Source organism: Penicillium crustosum (assembly GCF_028827405.1).
Source record: "Penicillium crustosum strain IBT 35664 chromosome Unknown utg000003l_segment0_segment0, whole genome shotgun sequence".
In the NCBI taxonomy this organism is placed as follows: domain Eukaryota; kingdom Fungi; phylum Ascomycota; class Eurotiomycetes; order Eurotiales; family Aspergillaceae; genus Penicillium; species Penicillium crustosum.
This window is the reverse complement of record NW_026623124.1, coordinates 1,630,108-1,656,842: the sequence shown is the minus strand read 5'-3', so window position 1 is coordinate 1,656,842 and position 26,735 is coordinate 1,630,108. Positions and strand designations below refer to the sequence as shown.

General features: G+C 47.2%; 11 protein-coding genes across 11 annotated transcripts; 3 read left to right on the top strand and 8 right to left on the bottom strand.

The window, feature by feature from the left end:
- Positions 1–316: 316 nt before the first annotated feature.
- On the bottom strand, positions 317–4,572 carry N7487_007688 (ABC transporter integral membrane type 1; the record flags this gene model as incomplete). The annotated part of the gene is made up of 13 exons (XM_056875418.1): positions 317–533; positions 596–1,054; positions 1,108–1,729; positions 1,782–1,846; positions 1,938–1,988; positions 2,056–2,127; positions 2,265–2,388; positions 2,441–2,809; positions 2,870–3,032; positions 3,104–3,828; positions 3,887–4,120; positions 4,177–4,456; positions 4,516–4,572. The coding sequence occupies 13 exons, from the start codon at positions 4,570–4,572 to the stop codon at positions 317–319; spliced, it is 3,438 nt and encodes a 1,145-aa protein (XP_056727606.1).
- Positions 4,573–4,744: 172 nt separating this feature from the next.
- N7487_007687 (uncharacterized protein) lies at positions 4,745–5,644 on the bottom strand (the record flags this gene model as incomplete). Its single annotated transcript, XM_056875417.1, has 2 exons — positions 4,745–5,344; positions 5,420–5,644. 2 exons carry the CDS (start codon positions 5,642–5,644, stop codon positions 4,745–4,747), a joined length of 825 nt encoding a protein of 274 aa, XP_056727605.1.
- Positions 5,645–6,359: 715 nt separating this feature from the next.
- On the bottom strand, positions 6,360–7,259 carry N7487_007686 (YoaK family protein; the record flags this gene model as incomplete). The annotated part of the gene is made up of 2 exons (XM_056875416.1): positions 6,360–6,964; positions 7,058–7,259. 2 exons carry the CDS (start codon positions 7,257–7,259, stop codon positions 6,360–6,362), a joined length of 807 nt encoding a protein of 268 aa, XP_056727604.1.
- Positions 7,260–9,810: 2,551 nt separating this feature from the next.
- On the top strand, positions 9,811–10,270 carry N7487_007685 (uncharacterized protein; the record flags this gene model as incomplete). Its single annotated transcript, XM_056875415.1, has 3 exons — positions 9,811–9,848; positions 9,931–9,968; positions 10,062–10,270. 3 exons carry the CDS (start codon positions 9,811–9,813, stop codon positions 10,268–10,270), a joined length of 285 nt encoding a protein of 94 aa, XP_056727603.1.
- A 439-nt stretch (positions 10,271–10,709) lies between these two features.
- N7487_007684 (uncharacterized protein) lies at positions 10,710–11,322 on the bottom strand (the record flags this gene model as incomplete). The annotated part of the gene is made up of 2 exons (XM_056875414.1): positions 10,710–10,868; positions 11,005–11,322. The coding sequence occupies 2 exons, from the start codon at positions 11,320–11,322 to the stop codon at positions 10,710–10,712; spliced, it is 477 nt and encodes a 158-aa protein (XP_056727602.1).
- A 715-nt stretch (positions 11,323–12,037) lies between these two features.
- N7487_007683 (uncharacterized protein) lies at positions 12,038–12,335 on the top strand (the record flags this gene model as incomplete). Its single annotated transcript, XM_056875413.1, has 2 exons — positions 12,038–12,184; positions 12,243–12,335. 2 exons carry the CDS (start codon positions 12,038–12,040, stop codon positions 12,333–12,335), a joined length of 240 nt encoding a protein of 79 aa, XP_056727601.1.
- A 158-nt stretch (positions 12,336–12,493) lies between these two features.
- On the bottom strand, positions 12,494–13,198 carry N7487_007682 (uncharacterized protein; the record flags this gene model as incomplete). The annotated part of the gene is made up of 1 exon (XM_056875412.1): positions 12,494–13,198. The coding sequence occupies one exon, from the start codon at positions 13,196–13,198 to the stop codon at positions 12,494–12,496; it is 705 nt and encodes a 234-aa protein (XP_056727600.1).
- Positions 13,199–13,599: 401 nt separating this feature from the next.
- N7487_007681 (uncharacterized protein) lies at positions 13,600–15,829 on the bottom strand (the record flags this gene model as incomplete). The annotated part of the gene is made up of 3 exons (XM_056875411.1): positions 13,600–15,294; positions 15,346–15,484; positions 15,543–15,829. The coding sequence occupies 3 exons, from the start codon at positions 15,827–15,829 to the stop codon at positions 13,600–13,602; spliced, it is 2,121 nt and encodes a 706-aa protein (XP_056727599.1).
- Positions 15,830–18,004: 2,175 nt separating this feature from the next.
- N7487_007680 (uncharacterized protein) lies at positions 18,005–19,236 on the bottom strand (the record flags this gene model as incomplete). Its single annotated transcript, XM_056875410.1, has 2 exons — positions 18,005–18,877; positions 18,979–19,236. The coding sequence occupies 2 exons, from the start codon at positions 19,234–19,236 to the stop codon at positions 18,005–18,007; spliced, it is 1,131 nt and encodes a 376-aa protein (XP_056727598.1).
- Positions 19,237–19,714: 478 nt separating this feature from the next.
- N7487_007679 (uncharacterized protein) lies at positions 19,715–20,244 on the top strand (the record flags this gene model as incomplete). The annotated part of the gene is made up of 3 exons (XM_056875409.1): positions 19,715–19,784; positions 19,906–19,955; positions 20,074–20,244. The coding sequence occupies 3 exons, from the start codon at positions 19,715–19,717 to the stop codon at positions 20,242–20,244; spliced, it is 291 nt and encodes a 96-aa protein (XP_056727597.1).
- Positions 20,245–23,646: 3,402 nt separating this feature from the next.
- Positions 23,647–26,061, bottom strand: N7487_007678 (Zn(II)2Cys6 transcription factor; the record flags this gene model as incomplete). Its single annotated transcript, XM_056875408.1, has 1 exon — positions 23,647–26,061. One exon carries the CDS (start codon positions 26,059–26,061, stop codon positions 23,647–23,649), a length of 2,415 nt encoding a protein of 804 aa, XP_056727596.1.
- Between the last annotated feature and the right edge of the window lie 674 nt (positions 26,062–26,735).

Genomic DNA, 26,735 nt, shown 5'->3' with positions numbered 1-26,735 from the left:
TTAGGGTTTAGTACGTCATACATAAACCAATATACTTCTATAAGACGATCCTATCATTTCAAACTTTTGTAAACTGTCGCAAGGTCATCATCTTTTGAGATGTCATACTTCAAGCTCTCTGTGTAGCTTTGATCAATTGAATGTAGTTTCTTTGCTATGAGTCCTATTTATACTTCAACCGGATTGTATCTATTGTGACGGAACGTGGGTGCAGGAGTTTTCATAGAAACCAGACACAAACAAGCGAAATATATCTGAAATTGGGTCTAGGCATCGACAGTGGAATATCTCTTTTTTATTCACATAGCGATTACATTCATAAGTTTCCAGAGTCATGAAGTGTCTTAAATCGTGAATCCGTTGACATAAGTGCCTCAGGCGAGTCAAATTCCATCAGAGTACCATTGTCTAAAATAGCAATCCGGTCATAATGATTGATAAACCTCAGCCGATGCACAACGGCCAAGACGGTGTGAGTCGAAAATTCAGTGTTGATGATCTCCTGCATGAAATTCTCGGTTTCATTGTCAACACTGCGCAAATGTATTGTTAGTGTTCATCCCAGAGATTTGGTTGAATGGGAAAATACGCATACCTGCTCGTCGCTTCATCAAGGATCAGTACTTTTCCTTTTCGAACCATTGCACGAGCGAGACAGAGAAGTTGCTTCTGTCCCTGGGACCAAGTAGTGACTTTCATAGCCATATCAAGCCCACCCTCCTTTTCAATCTTCTCCCATAGTCGCACCTTTTGTAGAGCGTTGGTGATCTCATCATCCGATGCCCCCTCGAGGGGATCCACATTGAAGCGAATCGTGCTAGCGACTAAGAACGGGTCTTGGGTAATGACATTGAGTTTGGTTCTGGCTTCAGCTCTGGAGTAATCCGACAAGTCAAATCCATCGATACAAATAGTGCCTTCCTCGAATTGAATCATGCCAAGAAGAGCAAGGATAAGTGTTGTCTTTCCGCTACCAGATGGGCCGCAAATGGCAATCTTTTCTCCAGCGCGGATGGACATGGAGATACCTTTCAAAGAAGGGGGAAGTTTGGCCCTGATAAATGTAAGCATTGAAACTTCCTTCCTATTGGGGGGTATATAACTCACGAGTGTCTTGCAACAACGCCTGAAAACTCGATGGCCCCGGCAGTTGGCCATTGAGTGGGCAAAGACGGCGTTGGATCAAGTGTACTTTCCTCCAACTCGGTCGTGGCGGCATATACCTTCACTCGAGACACAGCCCCAATCGATGTCTCCATATTCGTCCAATCTTTGATAAGCTGCATCAAAACACTATTAAAGGTCATAACCATCACCAGGGCGACACCAACATCTCCGGGATTAAATTTATCACGGAGAAATACGACTGTAGCCACTAGGATAACAGCCAATACAGCCACCAGCATGTCCAGGAAGAAACCTAGACATTGTTGAACGCAGTACATCAGGTATACCGGACGCTGGGAGAGATTGAGTAGAGAGATGCAAGCTTTATCGAAGCTTTCTTGCCATTTATAGGCGCGAACCGTTGCTGCTCCACTAACCAGCTCAAGGAAGTGAGTGTATAATGGAGCCTTGGCTTCAATATCCAAGAAACGCAATTGACGGGATGTGCGCAGATAAAACTTTTGTGTCATGTAGACAAGGGCGGCGGCGAAAGGAATGACGATAGCCAGGTACTTGGCCACGACGGCCAAGATGATCAATTTCACGAGACACGTACATCCCCCTAGATCTTTTGTCAGATGTATTTAATAAATGGCCATACATACCGCACTTACAGGCGATAACGTTGAAGACCTCAATGGGTAAGCTCATATCGATGAGGTCCATATCTTGACTGAACCTATTATGTAGAAAATCGGGGTTAGTGTTCCCCAAACGCGATATTGATTTCCAACATTGTTCAATTGGAATAAACAAAGGATTTCTCTTACCTGTTCGTGATACTGCCAATTTCAACATTGTGGAAGAATTGAAATGGAGCCCTGGTGAAGCGAAAATTAGTTGTCCTGTACATATGAAGATATCCAGGCATGAAGTAATAGAACTCACCGGAATGTGCTGGTCAAAACATTTTCATGGAGCTGAAGTGCTGAAGATGATACAACATTGACAATCAAAAGCCTAAATAGATTAGCATCAAAGGCTATACATAGAAAAAACCTTCTAAAAAGGAACATCAAAAAGACATGACATGGTCGCATAAGCGGCCGACTATTCTTGTTGAATGCAATCAGAAAAAAATGGGGATAGCCGCTTACCAGGAGACGATGATCATGAAGATAATACTGGCAACCCCAAGAGCGATGTATACTCCGAGATACATGGCAATGTGAGAATTGCCACTCTTTGCATTTGCTGCTGTCCACATGTCCAGCCACACGGCTTTGGGGTGGTTAGTATAAACCCAGCTTTTAGTTCGCAAAGAAAGACTTACTAGTGAATTCACGACAGAATGCCCAGAACAATGCGAAGATCAGGCATGAAATGAATGTAAGTCGTCCAGATGCAGAAGCATAGTAGGAATAAACAGAAAAGTCTCCCTCTTGGCGATTCAAGTCATCGTATGAGTCTTGATTATCCAGCTCGTCCTCGACAAAGTCTTCATCCTTCTTATCAGGAATCAAGGATGGTTCCACTTTGTCACTATGGCTGATACCGCTGCTGTTGACAGAAGAAGTTACTGAGGCGGCTTTCAGCTCTTGAATGTAGGAATTGGGAGTTTTGAGGCTGTCTAAGCTCCCGGTTTCCAGGATACGCCCATCTTCGAGGACGATGACATTATCCGCATATTGGAGAAGGAACACTGTTATTATACTTTGTTAGCTACCATATGATCAATGGTTGGATTCCCGGCTTGTCTTACTAGAATGGGTGGCAAACACTACTGTAGTTCGCATCTTCCGGAGTAGCCCCGTTTTGCTGAAAAGATCACGAGCAATAGCCTCTGTGGCACTAGAATCAATACCACTAAACACATCATCTAGCAAAACAAGCCTGCTTCTAGAATAGAGTGCTCTCGCCAATGCCTAGAGTCACAAGTCAGAGTCAGAACCAGTATTCCAAGGTTGTTTGTATTAGCCAAGTCATTTCCACTTACAATTCGCTGTTTTTGTCCACCACTGAGCGTCATTCCGTTGCCAGCAACAGGTGTTTGGTCCCCTTGACGAAGTCGAGTAATATCCCTCTCAATCCCACAACTGGAGATCACCGTTTGATACCAGTCTTTATCCATTGGTCGGTCTCCAATAATGTTCTCGCGGATTGTTCGACTCTGAATCCATGGGATCTGAGCACAGTAAGCGACAGATGATAGGTTTGTGTCAGACAACTCCCCAACGGTAAGAGTTTCCCCGAGTATGCTCTCTATCAGAGTGGACTTTCCGCAGCCGATAGGGCCCACAATCATAGTTATGAGACCATCTGGGATTTTCAGGTGAACATCATGCAGAACAGCGGAGGCATCCTTATCCCATCCAAAGTCTTGGCCCTTGAACTCAATCACTGAGCCATCGGGACATAACGTGTCCATTTTGAAAGAACCCGGAGATTCATCTTGAAGATTTTTTCTAGCATCGGGGGTCTCGGAGTTGTCTTTGGCATGCGGTTTACTACAATACTCCTGTATCCTGTCGAAACATCCCACACATTGTATAACTGCAGGAATTGCCTGGATAAACGTTAGGACGGGCGTGGTTACCAAGGAGATCAGGGAAATGGAGGTGAACGCCTTAGCAGCAAGAATTGATTGATCATGTTTCTTCAAGGCAATGATCGTGTAGACAACAAATGTTGCGATGGGAGCCAAGTCAGTAGGGGAGTTGGCTTTGGAGTAACAAGTGGTCAGTCCACTGTTTACAGACATTGGATTGGCTCAACTCACAAATAACAACCCTGACAATCAAAAGCTTGCGGAATACCGCTGATGTAGCCACCTCAGCCTGCCGAAGCCCCCGAATAATGGAGGAAATCTTTTCGGATAGCCCTAGCATTTTGACCTCTTTAATCTTTTCCAGGGCAAGTGAGGTCATACGTAATCGATCCTCAACTTTTTCAACCCAGGACCGCTGCGAGGTGCTGCTAGCAGCTGCTAGCTTCATTGTAGCAGCTACAAAGACTATCAAATTGCAAGTGTTAATATAATAGTGCAGATCACATGGCATACATGCTTACCGATAACAATCACTGCTGGAACTAGACAAGCCACTCCAAGCTGTCTTTCCAGCAAGAATATTGCTACTGCTATATCAATCAACGAAGCCCACATTTCGTGGATTGACCGGAAGCCACTCGCAATCCGTTCGACGTCAGTCCCCATCAGAGTAATTGCAGTAATTTCACCTAGATCAACTGCTCGGGCTCGAACAGTTTGCCGATGAATAAGGGAAATCAAGCCACCTCGAAGGCGAATCGTGAATCGGAAAGTGTGATATCCATATAAAGCAGTGAAAATCTGTAAACCCATAGATTAGCATGTGCTATCAGTCACTTCAAAGGCAAATGTCGACCCACAGCCATTCCAATATAGGTAAGAGCGTACGCTCCAATCAAGGCCTTTCCAGAATCCATGGCGGCATCTAAATTTCCAACCCACGATACGGTGGCATTGATGAGGAACGGCTGGCAAAAAGGTAAATCCCGATAGAAATAGGCGCGGAATGACCGCAGAGATAAATGGAGCATAATAGGCACGGAAGCAAGCGATAAGCAATGCATGCTTTTTGAACTTGTTTTCTGCGTATCATAACCGGCGAAACATTAGAACTAGAAGCTCGGCACATGCGTCATAGAAGCGCGCATTACCTTGTTTTGACCAGACACTCCGTAGCTTATGCGCAACAACCTCGGTGTTCAGCCGTGGATCAAGATCAGGAAGGTCGTCAACGGAAATGACTTTGGAATAGCCCAAACGAAATGTTCCGGCAAGCCAAGCGAAACTAGCTTGCTTCCAGAACCCACTGAATGGCTCTGGAGTGGCGGGTTTCTCTGTTTTCGGGATGACGATTGACTCTTTCCCAGAAGACTCAAATACCAAAGAAATCAAGGTGAAAATGAAACCAATGGTAAAGACGATAGCCTTGCTTGTTTCATCTGGGATGAGCCACAGGGTTCTCACACGCGCGATACTGACAAGGGACCGAGCAGAAAAGAAGAGAGTGAGTAGAGTTGATGGTCGAATTGAACGGCAATGGTGGATGTATGACAGCACTATGGCGCTGGAGATAGCCACTACTTCGAGCACATCTGCTACCAATGAGGCGTTGGTTTGGATAACAGTAGATCTCAACCGACGTAAAAGTAGAAAGGCAAGTTGGCAAGCAAAAAGGATCATGAGAACTGCCTATAGATTGTGTTGGCCGTGAGTCTTGGAACACAAATTCATATAATGGGTTCAATGGATGAACAAATAACCTACTAGCTTACAGAGCAGTCGCGTAGACCGCTTGATACGACGGGGCTCGTTCCACAACAGCCACAGGGAGGCAGGGAGACCTAATAAGAATAACGCAGTTGGCAGGCAAACGAAAAATAGATCTTCAAAGTAGACTGTGAAATCAAAATTTCGACAGGCGACATTAACACGGGGCCCAAATGCGGCATCGGCCACATCCAAACAAACCGCCTGGGCCGTCGAGACCATAGTAGCGGCTAGCGCAGGAGAAAGGATCCTGGTCTCTACGAGCAGACAAATCACCAATAGCAAAGGGAGAAAAGCTGACAGGGAGAGAAGGGAAGAAGAAGGGGTGATAGAGCAAGAGAGAGACCCTGGCGCTGTCACGTGGAAAACTGGTCCTAACAGAAAACTGGGCAGCAACGGAGGTCACTAAAGTAACACTCTGAAATTCGATGGCGAATTCCCATTCGAATACTCAACTCTGCGGGGACGATCGTAGTAATAGTCCGGAGTCCGAACTCTTATTACGGCCAATCATCGTACACAACAGGACTCCGAATTAGCGTCTGAGGCATATCCAATGATATGAACCGAATGAAACAAAGTGTAAGACATGGATGCATTGACTCACCAGGTCAAGTTCCTAGATCTAGCTGAGAAAGACCAAGGACGTTTAGAAACACGTTAGTAGACTCCCTATATAGTCATCTATATTAGAACAATCGGATCAATGTATGCCTCTTTGCGACTCTCATACCTTAGCCGCCTTTATCTTTAGATTCCTCTCATAGTCATAGTCATAGTCATATCTGTAGTTGTAACACCAAACATCCAAAGAATACCCGAATCGGAAATTATTAACATTGATATACGCAAATCTAACTATATATAGGATTGTAATCTACTCAACCTCTACAACACCAGAACCAGGTAACTCACATCACCGAATAGCCGGGCGAATCTATTTCGCCGGTGCAGCCTTCCAGAACAACCACCCAATGGCAGCAATAAACTTCAAACCAGCAGCCATCCACAGGGCAGACTGCATACCACCACTGCTACGACTCAGCCACCCACCGACGATAGCACCGATAAGCAGACACACAACACCACCGACACGACGGTTGCGCTTAACGTTCGTGGTCGGCTTATCAGTGATCTTCGGATCCGACGCAATATCAAAGTAAACACTCGTCAAAACCACGGTCGGAATCTCATTGTAGCCCAGCGCACGACTGCAGGTCATTCCACCGGCGGACTGGAAAGCCAGCAGACCGATCGGGATCAACTCGAGGAAGAGCGGGCCGCCGGTTAGGGTGGCGTCGGAGGAGGTGTGGGGGATAAGGTCGCCTTCGATCAAGGCGACGGCAATGATGATGAGTATGGTCTGCACGAAGAATGAGACGAAGAGGGTTCCGCGACGGAGGGAGCCGACGCTGCGCATTATGATTGAGAAGATCATTGAGCCGAAGAAGAATGACGCGATCGAGACGAGAGACTTGAGCCAGCCCCATGGCTTGTTGTTGGGTTGATTTGAGGCGCCGAGACCGAGGAAGATGGTGTTTCCTGTTTTGTAGAGATGGATTGTTAGTTCTTCTGTGTTGCGGGGGAAGTTTGTTGGTTGTTTTGGCTTTGCGCCCCCCTTTGCGGGAGTCGTACCTGTTTGCATTCCCAGGAAGCAGGACCACGCATTGTAGGCGCTACTATCACATAGACCAGTGAGGAAGGTGAGGAGCAGACAGACCAAGTCTGCGTGTGTGGGCGACAGGTTCTGCTTCCATCGTTGAGCGACACTGGACTGTTTGGCGGGGAGGTCTGGTGCTTCGAGATCGGGGGTGGCCGAAGCCTCTGTCTTCTCCATTTTGACCGAATGTGAGAGTGTGTACGGAGTAAGATGTACTCTGTACAGGGTAATAAATAGATGAAAAATGAGTACAGAATTTTCTCGTTCCTGAACGGCACGAGGCGACTTCCGAGGGGAAAAGTTAAATTTATCGGAGTTCTGGTCCGATTACGGTCCCTTTTCCACGTCTAACCACTTGATCTTCTTCAGGACTACTCCGTATATACTCCGTACTCCGTAAAATAATACATAATATATACCTAATAGCATATAATAACGTATATAAAACATATAAATTATATAAAAAATTGCATTTATTCCCAACTAAACCCCTTTGAAATTGTGCTGCCTGGAAGCTCCGCACGCAATAGTGGAGAGTTCTGATGTCGTTTCGGATAGGGCTGAATTAAGGTAAGAGATACACAGCCAACCATATCTTCTCTATATTGCCCATCTTTTGTAACTGTTAGGACATAAGTACAACTGTCATTTGGATCCTAGATATTACTGGCTAAACTGGAACGATACATATAAATAGGGGATTGGCATTCCAAAGTTATAATTCTGGCTTACACCCGGGGCCCTATTAACCTACCTTCTTCTAGCCCATTTCTCTATTAATTTTCTCCGTCCATTTCTTTAGCAAATGATTATCAATTCTATTACCAATTCTATTGATATGGCAGGCCTTATTATGTCTAAGTTATCCGCTATCAGACTCAGATTCCCAAGCTTCTTGCCAAGTCCCTACCCGGGTTTTTTACCCGAGCCCATACCCGAGTCCCTATCCGCTACACCAACCCGTGCCGCCGATATAGGCCCTACCACACTCATTGAGCGTCAATCGCATATGCCAATATGCAAGAGTTGACCTGGAGTATGGAAGCGATAACCAGAATGGGTTCAAGCCCGACGCTACGCGAAGGGATGCAGTGCAAGGTTACAAAAAACTCTGGAATTACCCGGAAAATGTAAGCCCTGACCACTATTCGTATTCACATGCGTGTAATATATAAGGAGCGGGCGATCGCGGTTTCCGCAAGGAGTATTCCTGTCTTACACAGAATATGCATAATCCTAGTAGGTATCCCGCATCTAATGCAGCCACGGTTTGAACTAAGAAATAGCTGCAGCTTTCACCCTCTTCAACCTCTCTATTTCGGCTTCATTATCTTCATTATCTCCATGTATTTTGGTATAAAATACATACTCCGCCCCAGGAACCACTGGTAATTATAGTGCAATCTTCTTCAGCTCTGGGGTAAATATAAAAGGTCGATCCCAGGGCGCCATGATCTGCAGCCGGATACCAAGGCGCTAGGCATGGCTCACCGTAAGCTAAAAGGAGTGCCCATGTCAGCTTGAGATGCACTCCAAGGAGTACCACGACCTTGGCAAATGCGAGTATTTCGGGCTTGCGGATGTTTTCGTTATCTTCCGTGAAACCGAGGAGATCTAGCCTATGTGTTCTGACCAGTCGTCTCGAGGTGTTCACGGTGAAGGACCTACACATTCCTCGGTATATGGAAGCAGATTTTCTTTTTGTCTTGTGAGACAGCTTTTTCTTGCTATCAGCATGTGTGCCCTGGGGCTTGTTTGCTTTGTGGCCTTTATCTACGAGTGTTGAGGCACCCTTCATGCCTATGGCGGATAGGACCTCTGCACCTTTCTTCATGTTAGATCATTTCATACATGTCTGCTTGTTTGTTGGTAGATTGGGCAATTTGTTTGCTAATCTGAGGGCATAAATACCCTGCTCCTGATAGATTGAATAGATCATGATTCTTCCTTCTCTCTCCCGCAGTTGCCTGTTGTCATGACACTATTTATCAACAAGCACCGCTCTGCAAGCAGGCAGACATTTCAATAGTGGTCGCGGTCATGACGAAAGTTGTGCGAACAACAACAATACAACAACAGCAAAAGCAAAAAAAAAAAAAAGATGAAGACGTGGCTTCTTACTACGCCCACAGCAAGGCATTGAGGAACACACGCAAAAGAAGCGCACCGGCAATCAAGAACAAACCCAAGTAAAGGACCTGTTGCAGATGTCCCAAGTACTCCCAAAGAAGTACCCTACCATGACCCGATCCTTGTCCGCTGAGATGAAATCGAGAGGTTGACATTCGTTACGCTACCGAAGACTGTAGAGGTCAAGCTCTTTGCTTCCTCACCTCGTTTCATTATCGCCTCACTTCCTGTTCATTTTCCGTATACATGACCTTATGAGTTAGTTCCAACTCGACAACAGAGCGCGTGGATCCGCTCGCACTTCTAAGAAGCTTAGGAAGAACCCCGCTAATGCTGCACAGGGTCCCTCCAAGATGAAGAACAACGAAGCGCGTGGGACCTACTAGACTTCATACTCAGTTCATTCTGAGCGGATTCCAATACCGACAGAAAAACTATTATAGGTATACCTTTTACACATTTATCCATTCATACGGTACCTCCCTTAAAAATATATCTGAGGGGCATCAGGGGGCCAAAAGAAAAGGGGCGGATCAATCGAATTCTTACCCGTCACAATAAGTTCAGTTCTTTCCGATTCTCCAACTACCCAAGCAGAATGTCCAGCTTAGGATCTCAGCGAAGCAGCCACAAGCCGTACGTCCAATATACGTCCAATACTCTTAATCAGCTCTAGCTATCCCAATTATTCCACTTAACTAACTCCAATTCTCTATAGTGTCCACCTGGCTGGTGGAATAGTCTTGCGCGGGCATGGTGAGGGTGACCGGTATCTATATTTATATATACGAGTGACACCTCGATCTTGCATATCATGTTGGGAAAATGGCAGGTAAGACAAGTCTTTAGGAATGAAACGAGACAGAAATGATTGCTGGCACTGCCATAAGACAGCGGTCTGGAAAACGGCTAGAGAAAACCGTGAGGAAGCGGCGAAATGGGCATCCGACACTGAAGAAATGGATATGCAGAGTGGGGCCACGGACTTTTGCGGTTTCCCAGCCTCATGCGGAGACGAAGTCGTTCATTCTGTACACTTCGAACCCCTCGGACTCTGACCAGTTTTTTTATTTCAAGCTTCCCAGAACCCCTGGAACTCGGTGCGGGAACCGTTCAGGGGAGGTTCCATTGACTATCCTGACCATTGTGATGTCCCGCCTCCAACCAATGAACCCTAGGATGGGGAATTCGAAGAAGGGGAGATTCCCTCCATAGTGGAGGAGCGTTGTGCGTGCTCGTCATATTACCGCTGCGTATTCATCCAGCCCCATTTTGTGGTTTCGGTGAATTTTTCAAGTAGAACGGGAACTTATATAGACAATCTACTGCCTCGTTATCCGTTGGACGCAACATCCTTAGTCACCCTAGCAAATTTCTCAACAGTGTCTGTTATTTGAGCAAATGGCACTTATCATTCATTTGACGCAACCTTCTTGGTTATGTACTCAAGTGAGGTTGTCAATACGACCCAGGTATACAGTAAATATAAAAATCCTCTCATCTCGTCAAATAGAAGTAGACTTTCCCCTGCCACTCTTTACTCTCAATACACCCGGCCACCATATTATTTTTCACAGCTCGGTAATGGACCATCATTGGTCGCTTATCGTAGACCAAAGTCGTAGAGACGACTCCATGGTATTTGATTTCACGTAGCTGCCAGAAAAAGAAATGTCAGCTCTCATATCCGGGAGCCAAAATACACACAAAATCCATAACCACGTGTGCATATAGATATGCGTAGCTTATGTACCACTGGAGATATGTGACAGAATAAAGGAAAAGGACTTACAGATGCACGCCCCCAATCCTCGAAGGGCACCCGCTCCCCATTCCGCGCAACAGTCAGCGGCGCCACATCCTCGGTGGAATAAAATGTATTGCCGAACCAATTGAGAGTGTCTAGCTCCTCTTCGAATGGGTGGCCCGTGTTAAGGATATATCCGTCCCACTCGCCGATCAAGTCGTCTGGCCGAAGGGCCTTGAGCTCGTGAAAGACAGTGTTGATTTTCCCATCAGTTACCCGGGGGTTCTTGGTGAGAGCGACGAATTTCTTGGCTGGGCTTGGCTGGAAATAGTCGAATGACATGTTTGGGAATTGGATTGTCATCTTGTGTGTGTTGTTGGCTCAGGTACAGGCTGAGGGTCTTAGAAAGCGAGGTCGAGTCTGTGGTTTCTGACCAGTGGATATATGTGTTTCCTTCATCTTTGTATCTGCGTGGACCTCCTGTACTAAATATGATGTGAGTGAGGTTCCTACAGAATGTATAAGAGTAGAAAACAAGCGGTTCCAGCGGTTGAGGCAAAAATCCCCAAGTATGCTATGAACTTTGATCTAGAGGACATTACTACCTATTTGATAGCTCTGCTGACTCGCTATTTTATCCGATTTGTTCGAAGTGAACCATCATATCCTGCCAGGAAGGGATCATCACATGGGAAATGCTACCAATACCCCAGGCCGTGGGTACCCGCACCCGAAAGTGTATCAGATCCTTCTGGCACTGGGTTGCATACCACGAAAAGAATACAAGTTAATGAACGGGGAAAATATGAGATATGAAGATTCTCTTGCCTGGTTGCCACATTCCAAGACTGGATGCGCCTCGCTCCGTGGCTGTTTTGCCTGCGTTGATCAATGATTGATTAAGAATGGACTGGTATGGACCGCTATGACAGGGAGCTGGAATCCTCTCTAGAACCTCCTTTTTGGCGGATAAATAATTGAATACTACGGTTTCAATATTGGCCAAGGGAAATGAACGTATCAAAAGACATGCATACCTATATTGGAATGGCGTGATATTCTGAATATTGTACCATTAATGGCTGCTGAGACATGGGAATGTACGATTAAACTCAATACCCGCCACATTTTGGCAGCAAGACAAACCCGCAACGATTCAGGCATCTCTCAACACTCCCGTAATCTGGGGCAAAACACGGCCGCATTCTTCGCGTCCGAACCCCTGGTACGCTTTAACCGTAAACGCATGCTCTAATATAGAGATAATAGAGATATATTGATAGCCAACCTGGGCCCAAAGTGAAGGAATGGCAGTGGCTATGAAGGTTAGCGATGTAGACTGCTACAAAGAGAACGCGGACATACCGAAGAACTAGTGCTCAACGTACCGAAAGTTCTGGGCATTGCGGACTATCTCACAGTACGCGTTTTGAATACTGTACTCGTCTAGAATACCGCTGCTCCAGTCCCCAATACTGCGAGTGATTTCAACCCATAGCAACCTCAACCAGCAAAACCCACCCACGACAACAATTCATAGTGCCCAAGTTCTCACAATCTCATGAGAATCTTTCTCAATATCCTTCCACTCCAAATTACTCCACCTCGCAGGCCTCTCAACAGCATCAACGAACTGCCTCAATGCAAGCACCGTCTGCACCGCCCAGCGCTCCTTGCTAACTTTCCCAACCCCAACAGCTAATGGCGTCATGAGAATCTTCTCAATCCTCCCCTCTCCCTGTGCAGCACGATTATGTCCCTCGACCTGACACAACAAGCTCCAAACGCATTCATAGACAACCTCCTTGTCCCAGCGGACATCCCCAGGCTCACGCATCGTCGGACAAATAGCCACCCATCGGCAGCCGTATTTATTCTGCTTTAGGCCATCTGGGAACTCGACAAGCGTGCACGAGCCCGGGGGCGCAAACCCACGCCATTTCTCATAAAGCACTGTTTGCGCTGTGCGCGTCAGAGCATGGTAATCTTGACGTGGACTGAAGGTCATTGAGATGGCGTGGTCGAAGGCTCCGTCGAGACGGGCGTAGGAGTTTGCTGGTGAGACGATTAGGTCGAAGGTTGTTCCTTCTGGGAGGGAGTTTAGCCGCTCGTGTATTGGGGTGATCTTTAGTTTTGTTGGTTCGTGGTCTGGCCAGGTCTTTTCGAGGGCATCATTGAAGGCTGTTAGGAAGATTTTGTCCATGCAAAGCAGGACGATCTCTGGGATGTTGGATGTCATCTTTCGTTTGGATGATGGGGGAATTACTGTGTGTTTGATGTAAGTTGGCAGATGTAGTACCTAGGTAAGGTTAAATAGAGAGCCTCAACCTTGGAAGGCATCAGCGATTTACACAGCCCCGCTCCACTAAGGCTGATGATGACTGTGGCTTTGCCTATTGAATGGATACAGATGTCAATCTCTTAGAGGATGAATCTATTATATACCAACTGTACATCAGGCGAGGCTATACGTGTTGCACCTTCTCTCAACTATACGTGGTGTGGCCATGATCTGCACGCAGAAATAAATATTCAGGTAACTACCAACCTGTGACGTAGACCCTTCTTTCAGAAACGTATGTTCTCCTTGTTAAGGGTAATTCATACAAGCTAAATGTACTCGTAGACAAAAAAAGACATTCATTCACCTATTCCAATATCCCTCTCTTTCCTCAGGGTTGGCTCCTCCGACAAATCGGCACCACCTCTCACAGCCCGACTCTCCTCTTGAGTCGACACGTACCGAATCAAGCTTTCACACAACCGATCCAGGACCCACTCAGGCTCTGTCTGTTTTGCGAGCATGGGGCTGTTCTCCCCAATCCAGTCCCAATTGAGAAGTCCATATTCGTCTTCATCAGCGGCAATGCCTTCCTCACTTGTTGGCTGGTTTCTTTGTGATGATGGTCGCCGAGCTCGCGGATCCGTGAACTGAATGAGCCGAGTGAACTCCACCCATTCTTCGTAGGAGTATCGTTTTCTCTTGCCTTCTCGTGCCTGTTTTGAGCAACGGCGAATAGCAAAGGCAAGTTGCTGAGCAAGCTCAAGTGGGGTCGGATCGCGGACAAGTTCCTCCAGTGGTCGGTGTGGATGAGCCTCGGCGAAGTCCTCACTTTGCATATTAGGTTGACCAGACTCCTCGGCGTTCGCTGTTTCCGCGTTGTCGGATTCATCAGCCCCCTCAAGTGGGAAACCGCGCTCTTGTCGCTTTTTCTCTTCTCGAGACAGTACGAACTGGGAAATGCCGGGAATCCGACCGAAGAATGACTTGTAGACACGCGATTGGGGAAGCACAAGGTAATCGGCGAATACTTCAGTAGCGCGCTTGAAGCTGGCTACAACTGTATCGCTCATCTCGGAAATGAGCATGGTCATAGTTGGGATGGCGATTAGAGACCATACCACAAAGAAAGGTTTCCCTGGGGTCGATTCCGGTGTGAAATCACCGTAGCCGATGGTTAGCAGGGAGGTGAAGCAAAAGTATAGTGATTCAAAGTATGTCATGGCTTCTAATTTCCAGAACACCACTGCTCCGCAAGACCACACAATTCCGAATGTAACGATACTGATGATCAAATTGTTCCAGCGACGGAAGCGCATGGTATCATGCTGGATACGGCGCATGGCATTGAACCGATCTTTTTCTTCACGCATAATTAGGATCCTGGGTCGGCGAGCCGTGGCAATGGCGTTGATCGTGTTGCGAATTGGCCGATGATGCAGATAGCGATTAGGCTCGAATTTTTGGCGAGTGAGACCCGGAGGAGTGACGACTTCTCCACTAGCCAGGCGTCGCTCCTGAGAAGATGCGAGCTCGTCAAAAGTGATTGATCGCTCGAAAGTGGATTGTCGCTTCTGTTCAATGTGTTTCCGAACGACGTTGTCGTAGTGAACCTCGCGAGCAAATTTAAAGATGCTTTGCACCACCAGTCCCAAAATGATAATTCCAATGACTGCAAATGGCCAAATAAGACCTCGACCAACGGCATTAGTGGCGGTTATGTTGCCATACCCTAATGTGAGAACGGTGACATCGGAGAAGTACAATGCATCGCCGAAAGAGATCCCGAGCACTCGCTGAAACATAGCAGCACCGACCAACAGCCAAATCACCAATGCAGTCATTTGTAGAATCAAGGTTCGTTGCTCGTCGGTTAGCGCAAAGTGTTGCGGGTATTTACCCAAGAAATAGCCTAACATGTTGATCATCAAGATAACGCTCAAGATAAAGTAGAGGATTGCCGCGATGACAGCACTCCAATAACCCTGCGAGTAGACCCTATCAATGCCTACCGGAGGAGCATAAATGTGTGTGGCTATTGTAATTCCAGAGAGCTACAAGCAATTGTTAGATCTGAGACATACAAAATCAGTGGGGTTACTCACGATTCCCGCGGCTATGAACCACAAAATAATCGTCACGGGCAAAGCTATAATATAGCGTACTATCTGAGTAAAATTGAACAGTAAAAATGCATTTCCCACGATTCCGCAGAAAAGTGAAACGGCGTTTAAAACAGTGTCCCTATTCGTGGTGTTAGAGAGACCTGGTCCAGGGTAACGCTCTCTTGCTTTATACTCACCAATGAGGATCTGCATATCCCTCTTGGATGGAGGTTCCAGCAGCGCTATATTGATTTGGAAGAATTTTGCTTCGCCATGGCATAACCAGCGCAACGATTGACATGACATTGGCGAGTGGTCCCGTTGTAGCGGCAACTAGCGGAATGGCCGTCGATGCAATCCACCACGACTGGGGCTCATCATCTTCAGATGGTCTCATGTGAAACTGGCCCCGGATCCATTCCCATGGGGACAGCCTATCGGAATTTCCGTCGGGCATCTCAACTGTCGTAGATCCATGTTGCATCGTTTATTCAGCATGACCATGTGCCCATATCGGGGGCAGTTGCAGGTCGAATGATCCTTGTAGGTCTGAAGCTAAGGCTTTCAGATACCTTGGAACACCAGTTCACTTGCCAGAGCTAGATGTTTGGAGAGGGATTTGAAAGGTCGCATCCTCATCTGTTCTTGGTATGGTGAGATTGCACCAGGAGAGCGGTGAAGACGGGTAGGAGTCTTGGTAGTTGTTGGCTCCCAAGCAGGTCTCTGAATTATATCGACTCGAATGATCTTTCAGCTAATCATCTTAATTCGAAGGTTCAAGCACTACCTATGTTGTAGGTAAAGCAGCGCAGATCAGATGATGTCAACGATCAGCGCTGACAGCTCGCGGTCCCGTGACCGTTCCACGTGCGTCATCCATGGGTCATTCCAAGGTTATTCCTCAAAAGGTCAACACAAAACATTTGGACTACAAAGTATGGAAATTATTGAATATGAGAATTCTGAACGAGGCAAATATGTTCTAAGAAACCCCCAAAATAGGTCTGACAGGGTAAATAAGGTTGCATGGCCACATGGACTTGCAATCCACCTCCAGGTAATATTATGGCCTCTCCAGGGCTAGCCTATGCAATTACATATGCTTATTATTCAATCTCAAGGTCAGATTGTCATGAGCTTTCCATCTCATGTCTTCCCAAGAGTATCCACAACATGTTCAGAAATGGCCGGCTCTTTTCTCCGGCTCAACCTTCTAAGCCAACCTCTCTCACAAGTCCGGTATGACCCCAAATCAAGAAAGAGATTCCTAAACCAACATTAGAAATCTGCGCTAATATATAAGCTAATAATAACTGGCTCATAATCTATTTAAGTTAATTATCATATACCCAGAAAAATGAAAGAGTATTATCACTTCCCCCAAAGTTTCGACCTATACTAAATCAACCACCTTAATATCAACCACCATGACTATATTTAATAGCCATCACCATGCGTTAAAAATAATCCCTCAAACCCAGGATCACCATGCAACCCAAGACAAATATGCACGCAACCCCCCACACCCCTGCCCCTCGTCTGTGATAGGGTCGCCACATCCTCGGGTGCCCCCAACCAACGTGCATGCAGCATTTGAATTTCGAGGTATAGACCAATAGCAGCTACGATCACCTGCATGAGAAAAAAACGCAACTTGATCCCACGCTGGGACCTACACTTATATGAAATGTGACATCAGCAGCCGTCATCGGAGTGATAGTACCTGCTTTGGAGGGCGTACAGCCAGTAAAAGATCAAATAACTAGATATTTAATAGGACTGAGCAACGACTTCGGGGCGATTCTATGGGCTTTCGATGGTTCTACAGGGCGGGGTAGTGATCCACAGCTGTACGATGTAGGTACTTGCATGGCGCAGGCGCTGGGATGAGGGGTAGCTCCAGGGCTATCACATCGATTTGGGTTTTTTGGGTGGATTTGGACTACGTGGAAATAGTATTGGATTTTACATTACATGTGGACTTGTTCTGGGGTAGGAAACAAAGTATAGAATGAGAAAAAGTATTAACGAGCGTTAGGGTTGGTCTATCAGACGTTTGGGTCGTGTTGGTTCTATATACAACCCAGTTCCTCCGACCCAACATCAAATCAAGCAACAGGCAAAAAATAGCAGACGGTTGTAATGCGAGTGACAAAGGAAATAAAAGATTGAGGGAATAAAAATAAGCAAATAAGCACGTATATAAGAAATCGCAAGATGGTATCATCGAAGCAGAGTGACACGGACTTCAACGGCAAGACAGAACGGACTTGACGGCCAGAAACGAAAAGATTAAACAAGGACGCCAGAAATGGAATAGAATGGATCAAAAAGGGCGCCGTCCTATGAAAGAAACGATATCAAACGCAAGGCGCCGGCACCAGAAAAGAGAAAACAAAAAAACAAAAAAACAAAACAATAACGATGATCTTTTGTGTCGAGCCCTGGGCAATATCTGCCAATGGAGATCGAAAAAAAAACAGTAAATGCGACGAGCAAAGCCAGCCGAAGCCAAAGCAACACGCTCCAAATGCGATTCAACAAATGTCAAATGCTCCAAATGTAGATAAGAAAAGCAGCAGTAAGAAAGTCTCTGTCTCTTTTGGGGGGGTATCGCTCCCTTGGCAGTCGGTAGAAAAAAAAAGTAAAAGAAAACATCCTATGCAGTCGCCGGTCGGCGCAGGATGTCTTCGCAGTTTGCGTCGAATCGCATATTCCAAAGACGAATACTATTCATGAGCTTCTCTGTATTTTCAAGCTCACGGTCGCGACCGAAAATCGATTCGACAAATTCGCAGCCTGCATTGCGACCCATTGATACGGGTCCTTTGCCACCTTCTCGCTTGGCGGCCTTCCACATGTAAAGTTCGCAGCCCTTGAGGAGCTTCTTGAAACGGGACCAGAGGCGCTCGCCACTTTCCAGGAAATCTTCGACGACTTCCTGCGCATCCACGCTTTGGATGCGAGGGAGACATTCATCGGCCCTCTTTACTTTGCCCGCCAGCTTGATCAACAATAGCCACAAGTCGCCCGCGACGTCGGCCATGGGCGTCGATGCCCCATGATGAAAGACGGTCCAGTCGTAGATCCACTTTCCGAGAGAGTTCGCATCAAACACACTACCAAGCAAGATGATCGGTGCCTCGGTTGGATCCCAGTTTTTGATCGAGTAGCCTGGCGGGATCCCTGCGGCCTCGGCGTCATCTTCGGTGGCGACGGGTGGTGGTTTGGCAGTGGCAGGAGGTGGTTTTGGTTTGCTGGGAGTGCGCGTTGATGTAGATTGGCGCCTTGTGCGGGAGCGTCTGGCCGCTTCGATATCCTCGTTGTTAGGAGCCTGAGTGAAGTAAAAGTGAGAATCAGCTGGGTTTGATTTGCGGTAAGAGGTCGAGGTGGTGCGACGATGTTGGCCTGAGCCATCTCGAGTGGGGTTCGAGGCCGGGGGATGGCCTGGGCGACCGGTACGGGGATCGCGTGTGTTGGTGCGCGGGACATCGAATGCTTCGTCGACCACATCTACGAAGATGGGTCGAGTCTGCGATTGCGACGGGTGGTATCCGTTGCCGAGGCCATCCCCGCAGGGTGACCGGTCGAGGAATATCGGTGTTTGGGCTTTCCCGCAAAAGAAGCACTTACATGATCGTGCTTTCGCGATGGAATGCCATAGTCTGGGCTTGCTTCATAGTACCCTTGAGGGTAGCCAGATGAATACCATGGTGTTTCTTTGGTGGCCGTGTAGCTGGCCTTGCGGTTGTGTCGTCGCGAGGTGCCCCGAGGTGATGCGTAGGAGTTGGCGAACTGAGAGGCGTAGTAGGCGTATTGAGGTGAGGTGGGAGGTGATTGAGTGTAGTCGTAGGTGGACCACCCGGGCGGTGGACTGGAGTAATGATACATTATCGCACGAGCATATGGAGAAGTCGATCAGATAAATGTAAATGGGAGGCGACAAGCCGGAAATGCAAACAATCCAAAGGCAGTTAAATGAAATCAGCAAAAAAAAAAAAAACACCGAGTATATTATACAGGATATCGTGCACCCAAACAGAAATCGACGCCGACTTTAGAACTGCAGGTCAGATAGGATTTTTTTTTTGATAGTAAGACCGTCACCGTGGTACGGTTTCTGATCGAAGAGAGGAGGGTTGAAACTGAATGTGCTGAGAGAGCATTTGAACGTTCTTCGGTCAATCCGAGGAAAAGAGAGAGAGTGCGTTTAGGGGATCCTAGGACCCAATATCTCCTATTGATAAAAGGAGATTGAGAAAAACAAAGAGCAGAGAGACCCTCCACTCCAAAAGATGTAATGGCTTTGAATTCAGTGGAGATAGGTGGAGAGAGAAAAATTTCAACCCGATGAAAGGGAAAAGGAAAGATGGATCCCAATGTCAGCGCCGGCGATATTGGCGCAGGCCAATCAGTGCATCCGCTAGTGACCGGCGCGTGTGAGTTGGCGTTGTGGGTTGTGGCGTTTGGATTCTTTCTTACGTGTATTGAAATTCGTCGAATTTCAAGGTATTCTATTCATTTCCTCTGAATTTCAGTTTATTTAAATTTAGTTTATAGTCTTCCTTCTTCTGGATGATATTCCATTTAATTTATACCTTGCGCTCGAGGTCAGCTATTACATATTATGACTCAACTTCAGGTGCCAACCGTGCAAATACACTCCAGTCGCCTTTCTAGTAGAAACTGGTACTTTCTATTTGCCTCCTTAAACTACTATAACTAAAGTACCATCAAGTCTTGATGTCGCTACCCCTCAAGCTAGTCCAGATGGAGACGCTTCCATTGGACGCTATATGGCAAACCGCTTGGCTGATAGCCCCTCAGCTGAATCGGGCAGCGGACAACTGCATTTTCCTCGGTGTCTTTGACTTTTCTGGTCTCAAGGCAACTGCCTAGCGAGATTTTTCTAGCTCTTGCGGACTGACTCACTCTGAGTAAAATAAAAAAAAACCAGGCGTGAATGTCGCCACTAAGACGTAGTGTGATTCCATAGACATCTTACTGGCTGCCTTACAGATATCCAGAAATGGAACTAATTTAGGTCACCCCTCCATCAGCTGGCGTGTCATGGTTGGGTTGGATGAGCGCGAAGCCATGTGCTCAACTTCCAGAACTAGGCTTACATTTTCCATGCCTCGTACAGTTCATCTGCATGAACGCCATCATTAGTTGCAGCAAGACGGAGAATACTATATACAGCAAAACGGTACTTTATATCGATCATATGAAGATATATCCTCTACTAGTAGTAATTAACGATGTAGGCACTCGCTATAGGCAGTGCTCGATGTATGCAGTGCTCGATCCAGCAAACCAAAACCGGTTCCATGGTTGGACCGACGGCATCCCAGATTTCATGACGGCCCATCCCGTCTCGTCCAGTGGTTCAGACTCCACTAAACCCCCAGACAATTCGGACATTATTCCAAGGTTACTTTACTTTAATACTATCTTGTAACATATACGAACACGTTGCCATGGCAAGAGAAACTAATGAGCCCCATCGGTATATCTTTTACACACACATCCACTTCGCACTGCCATCTTGGGCGACATCACGGGCCATGCATGGGCTTTACCGCTGCGTCGCTGGGCAGCAACCGCCATTTTGGGCAAAAATATAGAGAATTCACAGACCGCAACTTGCTTCTTGGGTCTGACCATCAATATCTTGAGTGGGCTGAAAAGTCTTCCGAGTAATAAAAATAGTATAACTTATTATCAAGTATGAAATCGAGGGATGCGCAACGGCTGTGTACAACGCGTTAGGATCGAAGCCGCATAATGGGGGGCAGTGTCCTCCAACCATACATAAAATGAAGTCATGTCTAGATCACCAAACTGTTATGTATCCATTTTTGACATTTTGGCTGCCGATAGTTCATTGTTTCAGCGTGGGGCGATGAACAATAGGCGACTCGCTATCGTTGCGATCGCATACAACTTCAAGCCCTAGTCTGCCTTTTCGGGACTGGTCTGACACCAACCAGCGCTATCAGATATGCAGTGTGCGTCATGACCGGCAGAGCTATATAGACTACACACTAATATTACAACGGCCTCGACTACAACATTCTCTATTCTATGAAACAAAGCACATGCCTCTGTATGTTCAACGTAAAGAACAGGACCACCGCAACTTCGCGCAGCCACCAATACCACCAATACCAACATAGTTTTTATGCTCACGCACCAAGTAAAGGGATGAAAGACGGAATTTCCAGCGCATCCTTGCTGCCCACACAAAAGAATCCCAGGTCCACCCCTGATTCGAGGGTTTTGTTTTTCTTGAATGACTCAACCCTTCGAGAATCCCCCCTGTCTTAGCCAACCAGCCAAACAGAAGGCAAAAAGCCGTCCTGCACTGCCGATCATCTAGGGTTGCACATGGCTTATTTTTTTATTTATTTTTTATTTTTTTTCCAAAAGGAATTAATCAATCACCCGCCTAACATGTCTTTTTGATCGTATCTGCATGATAGATCTCACATGCAGGCAACAAATTAAAAAAAAAAGAAATATAGACGTATAGATAATCCAGCGTCTAACAGATCTTACTCGACAATAACCCCCTATTTTCTCTTCCTTTGCCACCCAAATCAAGCTGATTTCAGCCAGCAACAAAAAAAAATAAAGATATAATATTAAATTTGATTAGTGCGGAACACCGACTCGCCTAAGACTCATGGAATTTCTGGAACAAGGTTTAAAGCCCAAAAACCCACACCAAGCCCGCTAACAAGGCTGCAGGGGGGGCCAACGGGCTGGAAGCCGGGACGCATAATCCCTCGGCTGTAGGAACATAACCTTGAACAGGCGCACGGGGACACGCACACAAATCTTTGTACACCGTTCCTCCCCAGCAAAATTATTGGCTCTGTCTAATTTATATCCCGTGCTTCTCGTGCTACATGCAACTCCCACAGTGGGTAAGCTTAGTATGGCCTACAGCTAATGTATCATTTAATATTCACAGCCTCAAAGCGCGGTGGTTTAAACGGCTCAACATCCCATCCTTGCGAGACAATCAAGTTTGGGATATAGGGGTTTGTGGACGCCTAGATTGCCGTGTGGATACTGCGTACTTCCGTTCTCCGTGCGGATTACTCCATACAGAACCCTGGTAGAATGCGGATTTCAATGTGGGTATGATTGGTAAATTTTGCTTTTTGATATCAAGCCCGCCAAGTCTGGAAGTACAGGGGAGTTTGGTAATGATAACAGCCTTCTTCACCTACACTTGCAAAGCACCTACCTCCTCGCCCCCTAGATATCTAATTAAACAAACATGCACGCTCTGGACAAGATCCATAAAACCATATCACATGAAGAGTATTTTCGACAGAATCCTATCTATCTGCCACCCCCTTGCACAGACGGACGTCGGCTGTGCCGGCGGAGAATCAAAACAAAACCTTGAACCCATTTTAGTGTTTGTTATTGGTATTCTAGGCCCCGTTGGAATACTAGCGGTCGGGAAGATCCTCGAGGGTAATTTGTACTTGTATTGTTCATATCAGGCTTGTGTATTGAGCTTTTCAGGTTTTCATTGTGCGTGCTGATCACATAGGGTTTGCATAGCTGCCCTTGCCCTGTGCCCTATAAAGAATGTCCGTAGGCGCTTATAGATCTAGGTTTGGGCTAGGTGTTGGTTGGTACTTTTGTCGTTGCGCCATTGGATTCGTGATAGGGGCTGGGGGGCTTGCGTTGGGTTGTTATGTGGTGGTCATCTTGCGCCTTTTTTTTCCCATACTTTTTGCGCATACTTCGACCCGGTGTAGTTATCTCCGAGTGGCTTGGGCCAGCCCCTATCTGGACTTTGGGCCTTGGTGGTGTAGGACATGGATTATATTCCGTGCGTATTACGAATTACTTTTGTCAAGGTGGAGCAGATGATTGAGAACCAACCCCTTGTGAATAATGGGCGAGCGGTGAACCTGTTGCTTCATGGGTTCATTCCATGGACAAGATTATATTGCATGGTCTATATTTAGGTGGTGGTCCTGATATTGTAGGTATATGTACAGGCATGCATGAAATTCTATTTAAGCTCCTAACAAACCCAGAAAAGAGAAAAGCCAGTATGTACAACGTGGATAGTATTGGCTGGAGGCAATATTGCTGCATATAGAATGAATGGTATCATGTTTGTCAAAACCCAACACGCGGATCGCTGATCCTCGAACAAAGAAAAATCCAATGAGTCCTCCCACCAGAATGCTGTAAAGCTGGAAACCACAAGCATATATCTTGGGCAAAAATTAAAAAAAAAAAAAAAAAAAGATATATATAAACGGTCTATGCAACCATATACTCGCCGTCGCCCCGCTTGGCCTGCATAACTCGGGACCAACGGAAGGCCTGCGATGAAGCTGGTGCCCTGCCACCAGCCAGTGGAGGCGGGGGACCGAACCCGCTAGGATAAACTGGGAATGAAGATTCCTCAGAATGCTCAGCCCAGATCCGTTCCAGAAGCTCTAGACAGGAAAGGTTGTTGATGAAGCCAGAGTCTTTAGAGATATCCTTGCAGCGATTGCGAATGATCGAACGGTGATCGTCCTGGACACACTCCGAACCCACAATGAACAGTGGCCAGAGAAGATATACGTCTGATTGCACGGTAATGAGGCAGTGCATGGCGAGCTGAACAAGATGCTGGATACGGCCATGAGACGATGGAAGGGTCGGCTCGGCCAGACGTTCGCAGTAGAGAAGGGCAGCATGACGGAAACACTCCGAGATCTGGTAGACGTCCTGGAGATTCTCGGGCGCCACTTGGTATGCTGATGAGGAAGTCTGTGGCGTCACATAGGTAGTCGAGTTCCAGGTCATTGTAGATGCAGATAAGGGCGGAGAGGGAAAAGCGGCCTGAGCAGGTGGGTCGAATCGCCAGGATTCAAGTCGCTGCCTGAGCGAATACCACTCTGTCCAGAATTCTGGAGAGGAAGGACGACGGCATGAGTCACTGCTTGGCGGCGGCGTAGGAAGAGCGAATCCGTATTCCGGCGCGGAGCCTATTCCAGTGTTGGGCACTGTTTCCCACCCCGGGAATAGCATATTAGGAGGGAGGGACGCGGTGGAGATAGCAGCGTCACTTGGGCGCGATAGATTGGGCTCTTGATCCTGACTCAGAAGATTCAAACGTCCCAGCTGAGAAATCATCTTGAACAGACGACCATCACAGCCGGCCAAGTTCTCCAGTCCCCATTCTCCATCGGTTATGGAGCTGATCTCCAAACATGTTCCGCGGAGTTGCACATCACGGTCATTTGTAGTTGCCGTCAATGTATCAAACCACGAGAACATGCGGATGAACCATTTGAGGTCATCCGTTACGACACGGGAATGGCGCATTCGGATCGCAAGTAGTCTTGTTACTCCAGCAAATTGTGCACGGAATCCAGCAACGCCAGTATCACAGCCGTGGAAAAGACAGAGAATTAACAAAGTTGCCAATACGGAGTCTGACAATCTGCGACGAGGGTCGGCCAAATCAGCATTTAAAGCCTTGACGGCCATCCCTCGATGATGATTTTCTTCTCTCATATACCCTTCCACCATCGAGATACCATATCGATCTTGGAAATCTTCATCGGTGAGGGCACGGTGAGCCATTGATGACATACGTGCCGGCAAAGTTCGTTCCGTGGAGAGGTGATTGTGCTCTCGCCTCTGGCGCAAGTTGCTCGTAGCCAACGTTGCAATCGCCTCCTGCAGAGCCTCACTCTCCATTGCCAACCGTATAACATGAGTTCGGAACGGGTTTGTCGGGGTATCAAAGGCAACAATCATAGGGGCGATAACTTCGGCGTAGTAACTGATGAGATAACGAATACGTGGGGTCCGTCCCACAGATCGTGCCAACAGGAGCTGAGATAGTGATGGAGAATGGGCGGCGTTCCAAAGCACATGGTAATTGGGATCGTGTTTGACGTCCTCCTCATCTGTGTCTTGTGACGCTAAGGGGCTAACAACCTGAGATGAGAATGGAATTGCAGTCGGCGAAACCAGAGATCCAGAATTAGCCGTCGGGCTTGGAATGGGAGCGTATAGCAATGGCGACTCCGGGGTCATATTCTGGCTCGTATTATTTGGAATCATTGGCCGACTGGGTAACGGAAGCCCTGAAATCGCAGGCGGGGCGGCAAGCGTGCTCGACCACGATTGTGGATCTGGCATGTCCATTGTCCAAGCCATGTTTGAAGACATGTCAAAGGCAGCTGGCATCATGGGCGGACTACCTTCCAGTTTCACACTCGGCGTACTGCCACCAAACGATGTCATTGTAGGGCCGGTGGACGGAGGCATCGGGGCCGCAGTATGAGCGGGTACCTGCGAAGAAGGCAGGCCGCTACTGCTTGAGGTCTTTGGTTGTGATTTCGCAGCATTCTCCTTCGATTTCTCTTCCGAATCCATCACCGGAAGTTTCTGGCCCCGGAGTTTCCCTCGACTTGCGACTCCAACACCCCATGTCAACGTCGTCTTGTATCCGGAACATTCGCGGCCGAGGTCGAGGCACTGGGAGCAATATGGTCGGCGCCGGTCACACCGCGCTCCTCGCTTGGAGCAGGCGAAGCAGTCATCGGGGGCCCCGCTGACCACCGTTCTCTTGCGGCGTTTTCGGACCGGAGCGTTTGGGTCGGTTTTGCGGGATTTTCCCTTAGGCGCGGGGTCTTTCGCGGGACGATCTGCTTTATCGGAGACAGAGGCCATCTTGGACGGGCGTGGGCAATGCCCGCACGGAGTCCATCCGTTTAAACCCTGGAGGACCTGTTTGATTGGAGTAATAGATGTTCACGGGGGCGTAGGTCACTTCGGGGGGGTTGAAGATTTGTAATGGGGGCGAAAATGTCGAATGCCACGAGATCGGGGAATTCTAAAAGGGGTTTGGGGAGGATGGGGTATTTAAATATATATAAAAAAAACAGTCAACTCTCTGAGTTCTGCAGACTGAAAAAGAAGGAATAATATGACGGAGAAGGGTTGGGGGGTGGATATATGATCTTCCCCAGTGGAGGCTGATCCGCGCTTTAGTGGTTTAGGAAGAACAGGGTGGATTGGGGCGCCTTTTCGAAAAGGCAAATGGTCCCACGATGATCTGAATCAAATATCGCTCAAGTGTCTCACATGTGTTCTAATTCCTTCCATAGAGTTTCCTTGAAGTTGGCCTGATAACGTATGGTTAGCAGGCCTAGGCTTTTAAGTACACTCCGTGGAACGCATTTCATGGTGCCTCATACCTTATATCCGAGATTGAACATCTGAAATCCTTCAAATGATCCAATATCAATTCTGTAGATATAAATATAACAAGGATAATAAGAATAAGCAAGTCGTATACGATGGAAATATGTCGTACTCTTACTGCGTTGACATGCCAAGCCCAG